This window comes from Rhagoletis pomonella, unplaced genomic scaffold (assembly GCF_013731165.1).
Source record: "Rhagoletis pomonella isolate Grant_MI unplaced genomic scaffold, Rhpom_1.0 Rhpom_scaffold_01766, whole genome shotgun sequence".
In the NCBI taxonomy this organism is placed as follows: Eukaryota; Metazoa; Arthropoda; class Insecta; order Diptera; family Tephritidae; genus Rhagoletis; species Rhagoletis pomonella.
Genome location: NW_023460320.1, coordinates 3,495 through 15,817, shown reverse-complemented (window position 1 = coordinate 15,817; position 12,323 = coordinate 3,495). Strand labels below are relative to the sequence as shown.

At 35.5% G+C, this 12,323-nt stretch overlaps 1 protein-coding gene across 5 annotated transcripts; it reads right to left on the bottom strand.

Annotated features, from left to right (window-relative positions):
* Positions 1–5,371: 5,371 nt before the first annotated feature.
* Positions 5,372–12,087, bottom strand: LOC118752710 (T-complex protein 11-like protein 1). Of its 5 annotated transcripts, XM_036487592.1 has the most exons (9): positions 11,740–12,087; positions 10,179–10,316; positions 9,860–10,084; positions 9,064–9,174; positions 8,836–9,000; positions 8,284–8,762; positions 7,893–8,211; positions 7,665–7,831; positions 5,372–6,454 (listed from the first exon to the last, which is right to left on the bottom strand). In XM_036487592.1, exons 3-9 carry the CDS (start codon positions 9,880–9,882, stop codon positions 6,141–6,143), a joined length of 1,578 nt encoding a protein of 525 aa, XP_036343485.1. In that variant the 5' UTR covers positions 9,883–10,084; positions 10,179–10,316; positions 11,740–12,087; the 3' UTR covers positions 5,372–6,140. The 5 variants fall into 5 exon arrangements, with proteins under 5 accessions (XP_036343485.1, XP_036343484.1, XP_036343483.1 ...); XM_036487591.1 differs by having other exon boundaries at positions 9,860–10,316; positions 11,736–12,087; XM_036487590.1 differs by having other exon boundaries at positions 9,860–10,316.
* Positions 12,088–12,323: the final 236 nt, after the last annotated feature.

The following is a 12,323-nucleotide window of genomic DNA, read 5'->3' as shown; positions in this document are numbered from 1 at the left end:
TAGTTTTCGACGATTTTCGTCGTATACATACTTATTTCTACGCGATTGTAGGCAATGTCAATGTTGTCTAATTATAATTGAAGCCTAATTTACGACCTACGCAATAAGGCTGATTGATACAGTGAAACCCCGATATTACGAAGTTTAAGGCGTTGGACAAATAGCTTCGTTGTTTTTCTATAACGGAACTCTAACCGTCAACATATTCAGAATTCGTTATGTAGAGGCTTTTGAGTCGAGACTTCATTATATAGAAGCTTTTTCTAATGGTACTCCAACCGTCATAATATTCAGAGTCCGAAAGTGTTTATGCTCAAATTCTCTTCGCTATATCAATGCAGTATTTTTGTATGGCAAATTTCCCAACAACGAGATACTTTCAGGGGGCTCAACAAAAATTTTGTTATATTAAGTTTCTTGCTTTTTCGAGGTTCGCTATATCGAGGATTCACTGAATTTTTTAGTGAGGGGCTGTGCGATTTTGCGACTACTCGAGCAAGTTGGTTAATCAGTTGTTCGGTTAATTAATAACTCGAAAAGTCAAGATTTTGATTACTCAAAACGATGATTAATCAAGCTACTTAAAATATGGCTACTCAAAAAAATGAATTTTGGTCGTTAAAAGAGTATGCTTTTGAAAATGAATAACTTCTTTTTTAGAATGTTTATATAAAAAAAAAATATTTTATTTTAATTTTTTGAAAAAAAAACAGAGATCTTTGAAAGTTTGATTACTCATTTTATCCATAATGTTGATTAGTCATAAAGCGAATTAATCAAATATTTAAGTTTATGGTTAATCAAAATCTTGATTACTCGAGTAACCGAACTTTTGAGTAATCATAATTTCCAATTAATTTGATAGTTGTTAGGATTAATTAAAATTTTGAATAATCAATTAATTGCACAGCCCGAAAATTTTTTTTTAAAACTTAAATATGAATAATGAAATATTGATTAGTTGTACTCTACTACTAACAGTGATATTGATGATCACAAACTATGGATATATATGTGTATGTTACATAATAGCAAATTGGTATAAAATCAAATAAAAAAGGAACAAAAATAAAATACAAAAAAATTTTAATTAAATAAAAAAGATGATAATTAAAAACTGAAATTGTAAATTGTAAATTGCGTAAAATACGTTAATATATACATACATACATATATGTATATGTATACAAATATCGCTTATAAAACTATTTAGTAACAATAATGATCATGTTAAAAAAAAAAAACTATTGAATACACCGTGCGACAGTAAATTTTGAAACTATGGGAAAATTATAGTAAAACTACGTACCTAGTTTTTCTCTCTGACGTCAATTTTTTTTTTTAAAGGACTGAAATTTAAAAAATATGATTATTTCAAAAAATTATCTAAAAAATTCACTGCAATGTTGAATAACAATAAGGGTATCATAAAAAAGAAAAAAATCTGTAGAATTATAACGAAATACATTTTTTAGTGCATAAGGCCGATTGGGTATGGAAAATGTCCTTGACAAATTTTGTCCTTAAATATCCTTGAAAATTTAAAATAATTGTTTTTGAAAAAATTATTCGGTGACGAATAATATACAACTTTATTAACTTAAAAAGATAAAATTTATTAAAAGCGCATTTTCAATACCTATTCCTCCATGTAAACCAAATAACTTTATTGTTTTTAAATTCTACAGAATTTTCTCTTTCATTTGGTACCCATATTGTTATTCTACATTGCACTGATTTTTTTAAATACATTTTTTAATTTAACATATCTTTAAGACTTCCAGGTCCTTTGAAAAAAAATCCTGACGTTAGAGTGAAAAACTAAAAATGCAGTTTTACTATATTTGGCTCATAGTCTTGTGAGTATATCGAATCTTTCGTGTGTTTAAATTTTTTTTTTTTGTTTTTGTCGCACGGTGATATCAATGAATATTACACTATAATATCCATGCATACAAACGTGCGGACATGCATAATTATATATTACTCCACTATTATATTATATTAATCATTGTATTGTATATTTTTTAATGTTTTAACATTTATTTTTGGTTTTACTTCAAATAAACGAAATGTATACAAAACCAAACTATGTTTGAATCTTCTACCGTCATACTATTAATAATATTGGGATGAATTACACAGGTTTACAAAAAAAAAAATAAAAGTGTATGCATATTAAACCAAACCTATATATCCCTATGTTATTCGACATGCTGAATGCGAATCCGAGCTCCGTTAACCTCCATCACGTCAGGTTCGTGGTCATTTGAAGGTCAAGTAGGGAAAAATTCATTGAATAAATCTGAAAATTCAATAAAATTCATCGGAATTTGACCTTGGGATGACCTTGGCATGACTTCCAGATGACCTTGAGGAATCAAGGGACCTCCATACTCGGTTTCAGTGACAACAAAAACAATTTTTTATTTTTTTTATTTTTATTGAATAAATTTTATGTCCTATTTGACCTTCAAATGACCTCGAAGCTGACCTTATGGAGGTTAACGGACCTCGGATTCTTAAATGCGCACTTACGCTAAATCATCAGATGACCCCTAAGTAAATTTAACCCTCTAACCTCCATTTTTAATGAACTTACCTATCTAGTACCTCTTTGAAACGAGGGTCACAAAGACTCATTACGATGGTAGGGGTTTAAGGGGCCAAAACGTTATGTAAATTAACATTTTAAAATAATTAATGAGCAAAGCTATTAGCTACCTAAGTAATTTTTATCAGTTTTTGGAAAACTGGGTCAGCTAGCGTAACGCGTAACGGACGTGTTTGAATCCTCAGTGGTCATTTTGTAGAGTCTGAGTCTCCTAAGACAGACAAAGCTCTGTCTCGTGCGGTCGTGTGCCCATACCGGCATTCACAGGTCGAGAATCTCTCGGTATGCAGTTGGGTCCAGAAGTTGTCTTATGAACCTCTGGACTTCGTCCGTCAGTTCGTAGAGATGCCTCCTGACGTGCCTTGGCGAGGGCTCTTCTGCAAGCAGTTGTCTGCTCGGGTGCCCACGTATGCGGCGCCCTATTAGGAACTGCTTGCAGAGCATTGTTATGCTCCTTGAAGGGAAGCATCTGTCCCTCGTAATGTAGATGGTTTTGAGGCCACATAAGAAGGCATCCTGTCGCGCACCGTTTACTTTCGAGCAGAAGTTTCAATTCCATTCCCGGACGCCATTATCGAGCAGTCGTCAGTGCTCCAACGATATTGTATTACTCGTCATTTAAACACACATTTTTCGGATTATGACATACGTGAACGTACTCTTTATCCCCTTTAGCTTATAAGACTGCCGTATCACGAAATTTTCTTTCGTATGGTTTCGATCTGCGAACGGATGTTACTATTCGAGTCCAGCATAAGAGACAATCGAGACTCCCTCTGGTTGTTGAGAGAGCTTTGATATATAAAAATTAAACAGCAGCGGGACCCCCTGTTTAATTTTCCTTAGTTTGCTGCTTTTTTCTCTAAAAATTACTGACAAATGTCGACCTCAGATAATTCGCCGACCACCCTGTGAGTCCTTCGGGGAGAGAGGTAGTCTCAATGTATTGTAGTAGCGTGGAGTGACTGACGGTGTCAAACGCCTTTGACCGATCCAACGCTACTAAGACTTTTCTCACAGGGGCGGTTTCGGTTAAGGTCACGTGTTATCTGGGTGTTTATGGCGTTAAGTGCTGTGAACTTAACGGGGCCCATGCTTATGCATCGCTGGGGTCAGGTGGTACGTGTAATGCGATAGTAGCAAGGCCTCAAGTGTCCCTTGTTGGACGGTTTCCCCGGTTTGAGCAATGCGACCACCCTCCTGGTTTTCTGTATATCTGGATCGATGAGTGGCCATGGACAAATTGAAGACCTTGGTGAGATAAACTACTCTCGCAGGACCCAATTTTTTCAGCTTCAGCATCCACATTCCGCAGCTCCGAGTCCGACGAAGCATGTTCACCGAAAGAGACTTCCACTTTCCGCTTCGTCGGGTTGGACAGTGACCTCACGGTTGACCAAAGCTTCTTCACATGAGAGGTGAAGTTACGAGTCTTCAGATGCTCTTCCCACTTCTCCAGTTATGTACGTTCACAAGTTGCCGAATCTTCGTATTGAGATTCCTAATGCATGGATTTCCGGTATAGGCCTGGCGAAGGTTGTCACGCTCATCGGGGTCCGAAATACATCCAGCCGGGATGAAGTGGACTGCAGCGGCAGTGACAACGCAGCAGAACTTACGTTTACATACGTGAACGTCGGTTGGTGTGGGGCGGGCAGAGAAGGTGCTTTCAGTAACTTTCGCAAAGCCGTTCAGTCAGCATTGGAAAAGTTGACGTAGGTTCGGTGTTCCGCGGAAGCAAAGTCGGCAGGTTTATCAATCGAGATGATTATGGACAGGTGGTCTGATGTTAGGGTCAGCATAGTCGCCACGTTATGCTGTTTATCAGACCAGCGCTTACGATGGTTATATCAGGCGCGCTACTGCAACTGCCCATTATCATGGTGGGTGCGTCGTCGTTCATTGTGCAGAATGTCGAATCGTTTATCTGCTCAGGCTTGTATTCCAAAGATCGTGGTGCGCGTTAAAGTCACCAACCGATCGATCTTACTCTGGTGGGAGTGCTGTTATGGCTGTGTGTGTGTCTATTTTTGCGGTGTCGTTGTGTTGGCGTTGTTTTGCTAAACGGAGTTAGATCGCCGAAACAACAGCCCTTGGTCGGGTAAAACCCCAGTCATTCCGGTACGTGGAACCAGCTGTAGTTTTATCAGCTCAACTTAATCTTCAGTAGTTACCGCTGCTTGCAATTTTCTCTTTTTCGCAACATTGACTGCCTCTTCCGTGTGGTGAGACACCTGTTCAAGTGGGCCAAATTCTGTACTGAAAATCTGTATTTAACTGCCGATTCTGAGTTAACTACGCACTGTAAATTCGGCCTTAAGTTACAAAGAATAAATATGATGTTTTAAATTTTTTCATAGATATTTATTATGTTTCATATATTACTTTTGTATATATTTTTAGGATAAAAATTATTTTTATATGCTGTTTAAAATGTGTTTTGTTCAACGCATCAATGAATCGATATAATGTGTAATATTGTATAATTATGTAGTTACTATACCGCCTGTATATCATAATTGCTTGTATATATATTATATATAGTTATGTATGTATATTATATTTAATAAAAATGGGGGTAAGAAGTTTTACTATCACAACACATTTCCAATTAAGAAATCGTATGTCGACAAAAAAATTTAAATATTTTATCTAAATTATAACAATAACTTGGCTGCTTCATTTCATTTGCAATGCTACTATCCTTCCTCTAAAAATTCAATTCATTATATTTAGTAGGTTTACATGCATATGTTCTAGGTATGCGGAAATGACAATATTTATTCGTTAAATAGTGGTAAATTAAAAACGATATCACTTCAATGTGGTTGATTGGTGGTTAAGTTGGGAGTTCAATTCATAAATAACTTTCTTGTCAATATTTAGCAGGCATCTGCAAAAATCCTTGAAAATGTTTACATATAAAGCCTAAAAACTAACGATATATTCGCTGAATTATTTTAAAGTATTCTGTTTCTTATGCATACATATGTATGTGCGACTGCGTTTTAACATAAACTTTTTTTTATTAATAGCACGCATTTCTGCCATTTTAATATAATCTCAAATTCTATTTTTTTTATCTGTATGTATATTTCCACAATTAATTTGGCTTTTCTCTTTATTATTAACTAATTTTGTTAAACAGTTCTATTTAAATAATAGCACGTGCACTTAATGAGTGAATTTGTAATTTTGTTAATTTTTTTTAATAATTTCGACGGTATTCGATTTTGCATTTCTTCATTTTCATAATTAAATTTTCTTGTTTCTAATATTATCCGTTTCTGCCATAGTTAAAGGAGTGCTAAATCCAGCTGACCAGATAACTTCGTTGCCTAACTGACACACATACATACATGTGCACGCATTTCTGGCACAGCATTGTGGGCATTGTTAGTTTCTTCGTCTACCACAAATCTGTTTTTCTAAACGATTTTGTGCCAATGGCAGCACTTGTCACCCGCACCACTCATAACCGCAGCTAATCGCCACCTATTATTTGCAATACGCTTGGGTAATTCCATTATTGGCTATTGATAGCCTTCTCCTCCGTCGGAGTAGCAGCAGGACCACTAGGTGCTGCCTCCGGGGACTCTATGGCCCTTGTTACGGCCGCTGATGCATCGCTTGTGGTTGCCTCGTTGTTTGTAATGCGAGGTTGTGTTAGGATTTTCATAAAGTATTCACCGAAGACGGAATGATTGTAGGCAATCACGCGTTTTAGGGCAGTGCTATAAGCCTCCAACTCATCTTTGAAGTCAGCATAGCCTGGCGGTGGCGGTGGCAAACCAGCTCTAGAGCGCATAGCCAAGCGGAAGTAGGTTTGAAAGCGTTTCCCTGTTGATATAAGAGTAATTAGCAATTGTATTTTATTTATAATTACTAACCGACTTCAAAAAAGGAGGAGGTTATCTATCAATTCGTCGGAATATTTTGTTTTTTAAGGAAATGTGGTACCTCAGAGAGATGGTCCCATACTAGATCCGATCATTGCATCATGAAGAAATTTAAGGAACTTTTAAATTTTTATATGAGAATTGAAGTCGGTTTTGTTTTTTTGCTTAAAAATTACTTGTATGTATGAACAATTGTCCACAAAATAATAGGAGTGCGATATTTTGATCAGTTTTGACTATTTATCTTTTGTTTATTTTCTGCCTTATTATGTATCTCGAACGAGAGGCCGCCCGAACGATTCGTCTGCAGACGACATCGTATCTGATTGAAATTTTTTATTTTAACATGCTGAAAAATCCCGTTTGTTTTTCAGAATATTTGTGGTTGTAGGTGTTTCGCATTTTTTTTCATACAAAGTATGTTCGACAATTTTCTTTTACTTATATGGAAGACACTGCCAGCAAAAACATTGTCAAAAATCAATGGGATGTTTTACCAACTTGAAACTTGCACTTCATTATACTACAACTTAATAGGCTACAAAGCTGCATAACATATTTTTTTCTAAACATTAAATAAACAAACGACAAATATGTGGTCCAAACTGTAGCTTGTTTCTGTAACAATTCTCTACCAAGGCGAATTCATATATGATTGTTCTCTACTGCTAATGAATAGTAGAGAATGACGTATATTCTTACAGAAACGAGCTACTGGTCGAAATATCTCACTGCTATTATTTTGTATACTGTATAGAGCGTGTTAGTCGTGGCAATATTTCCAACTTTTCCACGGAATTCGCTGTCAAATTGAGACAGATAAATTTTATTTCGATGTGTGAACAGCCAAAAAGACCTTTCTGATACATTTCGGAAATCGGTTTCAGAAATAAAAGTTGCAAGATGTGACTGCAATTGAGAGAGCGCATATCGATTTCGGAAATACATACAAATATTTTAACTTGCTCATGCTGCACTAGCAATCTGCAATTCGCATTTCGGAAATAAAAAACCTTTCGAAAGACATTTTATATGCAAGGTGTGACTGCTCAGGCAACTTCTTTCTAAAATTTCTCAATTTGGCAGCCTTTTCGAAATATATTGCATTGACAAGCTCTTATGTATGCAAGTGAGCATTTAATATAACTTACACATTAGTGCGCGCACAGGTGAATCTTTGTTACCCGTTTGCAATATCTGTAACTTCAACATGCCTTCCGTATTAGCGTCCATCACAGGCTGATTGTCTTTTTGCAAGTATTCGTTTATAACAGATTTAACTTGCAGCCAAACATTTTCAACCGAATCCAAGAGCTCTCTACAAGGAAATAGCACAAAGTAAATTGAAATCCTTTCTATTAGTTCCCTCCTTTACTTACCTCTCATTGGTCGTGCCTTGGAAGATAATTTCAACTTGCTTGGCGAGTGCGGCACGATTTTCTGAACGCTGCGAAATAATCGGTACTGCCGAGCAAATAGAAATAACTGCAGCACATGTACAAATACGTTTTGCACGTTGACCCAATTTTAAAATACGTTCCTTGTCAATTGAAAGCACCTCTGGAAATTCTTTTGACTCATCCCAATCCATGAGCTCCATGTAGGCATTGGAAATGGTTTGCTCTGGTGAGCAGGGCACATTGTTGGCATCATGCATGCAACTGTTCTTCAACCAGTTTTCAGTAGCCGGGAAGCCAACTAGACAGAAGAGAGAAATTTCAATGCTATGCTTAATAAATTTGGTTGCATTTTTGCACTTTTTTTTCTTACATTTGTAATACTCTAAATATTCTTTAAATTTCTGCTTCTCATACTCCACCGAACTGGCCATTATGTCGTTGCGCGCAAAGTCCAATAAACAGTTCACCATATCTAATTTCATTAGCGCCATAGTTTCGAGTATATTCTTAAAAGTATCCACCACATCTTCAATTTCGGTCAGCTGGTGCACAAGTTCATCCCTTGCGGGTGCACATGACTTTGCCATAATATGTATGACAAAATTGGCATATGATCGGAAATCGAGCACACCCTCCTCTGCCTGTTGCTTTATAACATCGATATCAAGTATCTCATTGATGTGCTCCAAAGCGCGTGTATTATTTTGCGAAAGAATTTGGGGAAAACAATCTTTAATCTCGGCTAGCAATTGGATAGCGTGATCGTAACAAGGTGGATTTTCATTCAACTGGTTGCGCAGCACATCCCAGAAGGCCTTGTGCATGATGTCCTTGATGCGACGTTCAAGGCTAAAGGTAAAGTAGAAAATAATTGTCATGTGTTAGTCCAAATGTGAAAGTTGTGGTGGCATTAATGCCTTACCTGTTCTCTGGTGGTTCATATGGCTCAAACTTAAACTCTGGGTTGATCGCAATTTCATGCACCAGCTCCATATTCTGGATATTTTTTAGCACATCACCCACTTCGTGGAGTGTAAGCACCTTCGGTGGACTACCGTCCATACTGGGCAAAATGAAACGTGCCAATCTGTTTAAAATATTATAAATTATATTTTAAAAGAAGTTAATGTGCAACGATATAGTCACTTACTTATCAGAGCTTTCACTCTCAGTGCGGATACGTAAACTTGAGGCACCAGGTGAGGTACCAAGCAAATTCTCGGGCGTATTAGCCTCGCCACCAGAACCGGACGAGTTCATTCTGAAATGAAGTATAGTTTTGTGCAATATACTGATACCGATCTATGATTAATTGGCAAAGAAGATTAGAGTCAGCGAGATTGCATTCACCAAATTGAGCTACATATTTTATATTATAGTCTCAGTTTTACAATACATTTTAGTTTTATTTTAGACCTATTTTGCATATTTTAAAAATGTTTTTGATTTAAAAGATTGGCTTGTTTAAATGTAAAAATAATAATAATTTAAAACACCATATAAAATGCTTTAAATATACGCGTACGATAACGGATAAATATAAGCTATGTAAGTAAATCCACAATCGCCCTACAAATTTTTTTGGTCATTTTATGGAAAGTTTCACGCATGAATGTACGGATTTTAGTGCATATAATATACTATATTGAATATTCATATTCATTTTGACTAATTAAAATACCTAAGCACACACATAGTTCCAATTACATATGAAACAATTTAAGCAATTGCGCAGTAAAGCAGAAAACCAGTAATTGACGGCAGTCAGTAAGCCATGTAAAAGAAGCAACAAATATAAGCATTTGCAAACTTCTATTTCGTAAATTTCTTCGGTCATTCAAAATTTATTTATGTATTTACATATGTACATATTCAACTATACGCCACCCTCTTTTCAACTCGGTGTTTTTCATAATAGGATTTTTATAAATTTCCTGGTAACTCACCTTGAAACCGAATCAGCTGGCATTTTAGCGACGTTTATGTTTTAATTTGGTTTTTTTTTGTGTTGAATAACTTTTTATTTGTTATTACTCCCTACTTGGAATGGGCAAAAGCAACAACTTTGCGTGCTGTTCCGCGTCCAATACAAAGAAAAATATTGCGATGTGGCTTTGCGACTTGTAAAGTGGTTTTACCTAAGTTGGCTCGTTAGTTGCTGGCACTCTTTGCTGTTCTCACAGGAGAAATTAAAAGTTCAATGCTTGATTGGTAATTTCTTTGTTTGTATCTCCTTATTTTCCAGTCCAAGCACACTCAACTTACACATACATTCCTTCTTTGGATAAATGGCAGTTTCCTTTGTTTGATCAACGCAAGTTGCAGTTTTAACTTTTGCAAGCACGGCGTTCGATTTAGTCACCAGTGTTAACGAGGCTTGTTGCACTTCACTCTTTTTTTAAACTGGAAATGAGGGCAAAATGTTTGTGTAACAAAAACGAGCCTTTTCTTAAATTAAAGAGAAATTAATTAGTTATAAAACCGAAAATTAAACAAAAACCACTACAGGGTTAGCTAGGATTTTAAACTTTTCTGAAATGATTCATACCTAAGCCCGTTAACTTATTTATTTTTGGCTATAGTTAAATCAATAGTTAAATTTAACTCGAAGAAATTTCAGCATGTTCTGTACATAAGTTTAACTAATAATTTAACTATACTTTAAAATAGATAAGTTAACGGTACTTAATAAAACTGAAAATAAAGATTTTATATGTACATATGTATGTACCACTAGATTTCAAATACAATCTATTTTGCTTGGTTTTTATTGCACAATTTCCTTCTGCCATCAAATATCAAGACTTGCCAAGTTAAGGTTCCCACGACAATGCGAACTACTTTACTACTTTGCAAATATAAATCGTTGGTTAATTTGTATGCTGTTACAACAATAACTTGTCAAATCAGAGGTTCGGCGCTTAATGCCAATTCCAATGCCCTAAGTGCATTTTCACATTAGGTAGTATGTAATTAATACTAGCGCATCTCATAAGACGTTTTTTTTTATTATCTCACCAGATCTAATGCGAAATTTATTTAAAAACCTTGCCACTTTCTTTCGAAGTAATAATATTTATTAATACAATTTCAAGGGCTTTGTTTTTTGAAAACCTACAGATACACCTCCAGCTGCTGCCCTACATTTCTGCTTTACACAACCATAAAACACTCTGGTTATTGTAATGCTTGTGAAATAAACAAAACTCTAAGACAAAGCAGCAACCGAAAACAAATTTGGAAACACACAAAACTTTGCAGTGCGCTATTCAAGGAATATATACAAAGCTATCTGGATGGATATACACATATACATTTGTACTAAGTATAGATACAACGACCATATACATATGTAAATCTATGTTTGAATTTAATGAATAGAAATTGCTGCTGACGGCATTGCTCGTAGTGATATGGTGGTCCGCTGGTGGTTTGAACGCATGGTGGCTGATTGGGAAATAGTGACAAGGACGTAAAAGTGGATGAATTGCGAACAAACACATAAATACATACAAACACACAAAGCAGAAAAATTATTTACTTTAAAGTAGGTGGGTGTATGTATACGGGGAGGTATAATGTAATATTGCGAAAGACGAGGGTGACTTTTTGGGTCATACACACACTGTAAGATTTAGCAAACAAAGTGTGTATTAGCGAATGTAAAATTAAACACTATATGTGTACCCATACAAATATGTGTACATATTACAGTTTAAACCATGATAAAAACATGGTTTAAACTACAGTTGCAGTTTTAAACAATAGTTATTGTAACATTTAAGTACGAATTATTTTTGGAATGCATAAAAATATACATACATACCTACTACCTTGGCTACGACAGAGAACGTTCTCTGGCTACGATATCACCCTTTTTCAAGTACGAGTAGTACTCAGCGTCTTCGTTCCACTTTGTCGCTTTTAAATTAAACGCAGTAGTCATTCACTGTGGCATAAATTATAGCTCAAGTTTTTTATACACATCAATTTTTCCCATGAGTTTTAACCATTAACTTAAGCACCTCGTTACGCTTCTTTACTGTGATTTTTCAATGGTGGCTATTTGTTACAATGTGGGATAGATTAGTCACAATTAGTTTAGTGCTTTTTTTCTGAATAAATGCAAAGGGGGAACTTTTTTATTGTTTAAAAAGCGTCCACAAGGTTCGAGAAGAAAATACAGAATGAACAGAAAATAAAAGTAATCAAAATAAAGCATGACAGATATGTCATCAAATTTTGTTTTGCGGAATTTCATCGCTCTTTTGTCGTGCGCTCTCGGTGATGCCATCCAGTCAGTGATCGGACTCCAACCACATTGTGGTAGATCTGCAAATTTTTTGAGCATCTACCACACAAAGTTTGAAATTTACCAAATATTCGGGTTTTTGAGTAGTTTTATTTTTG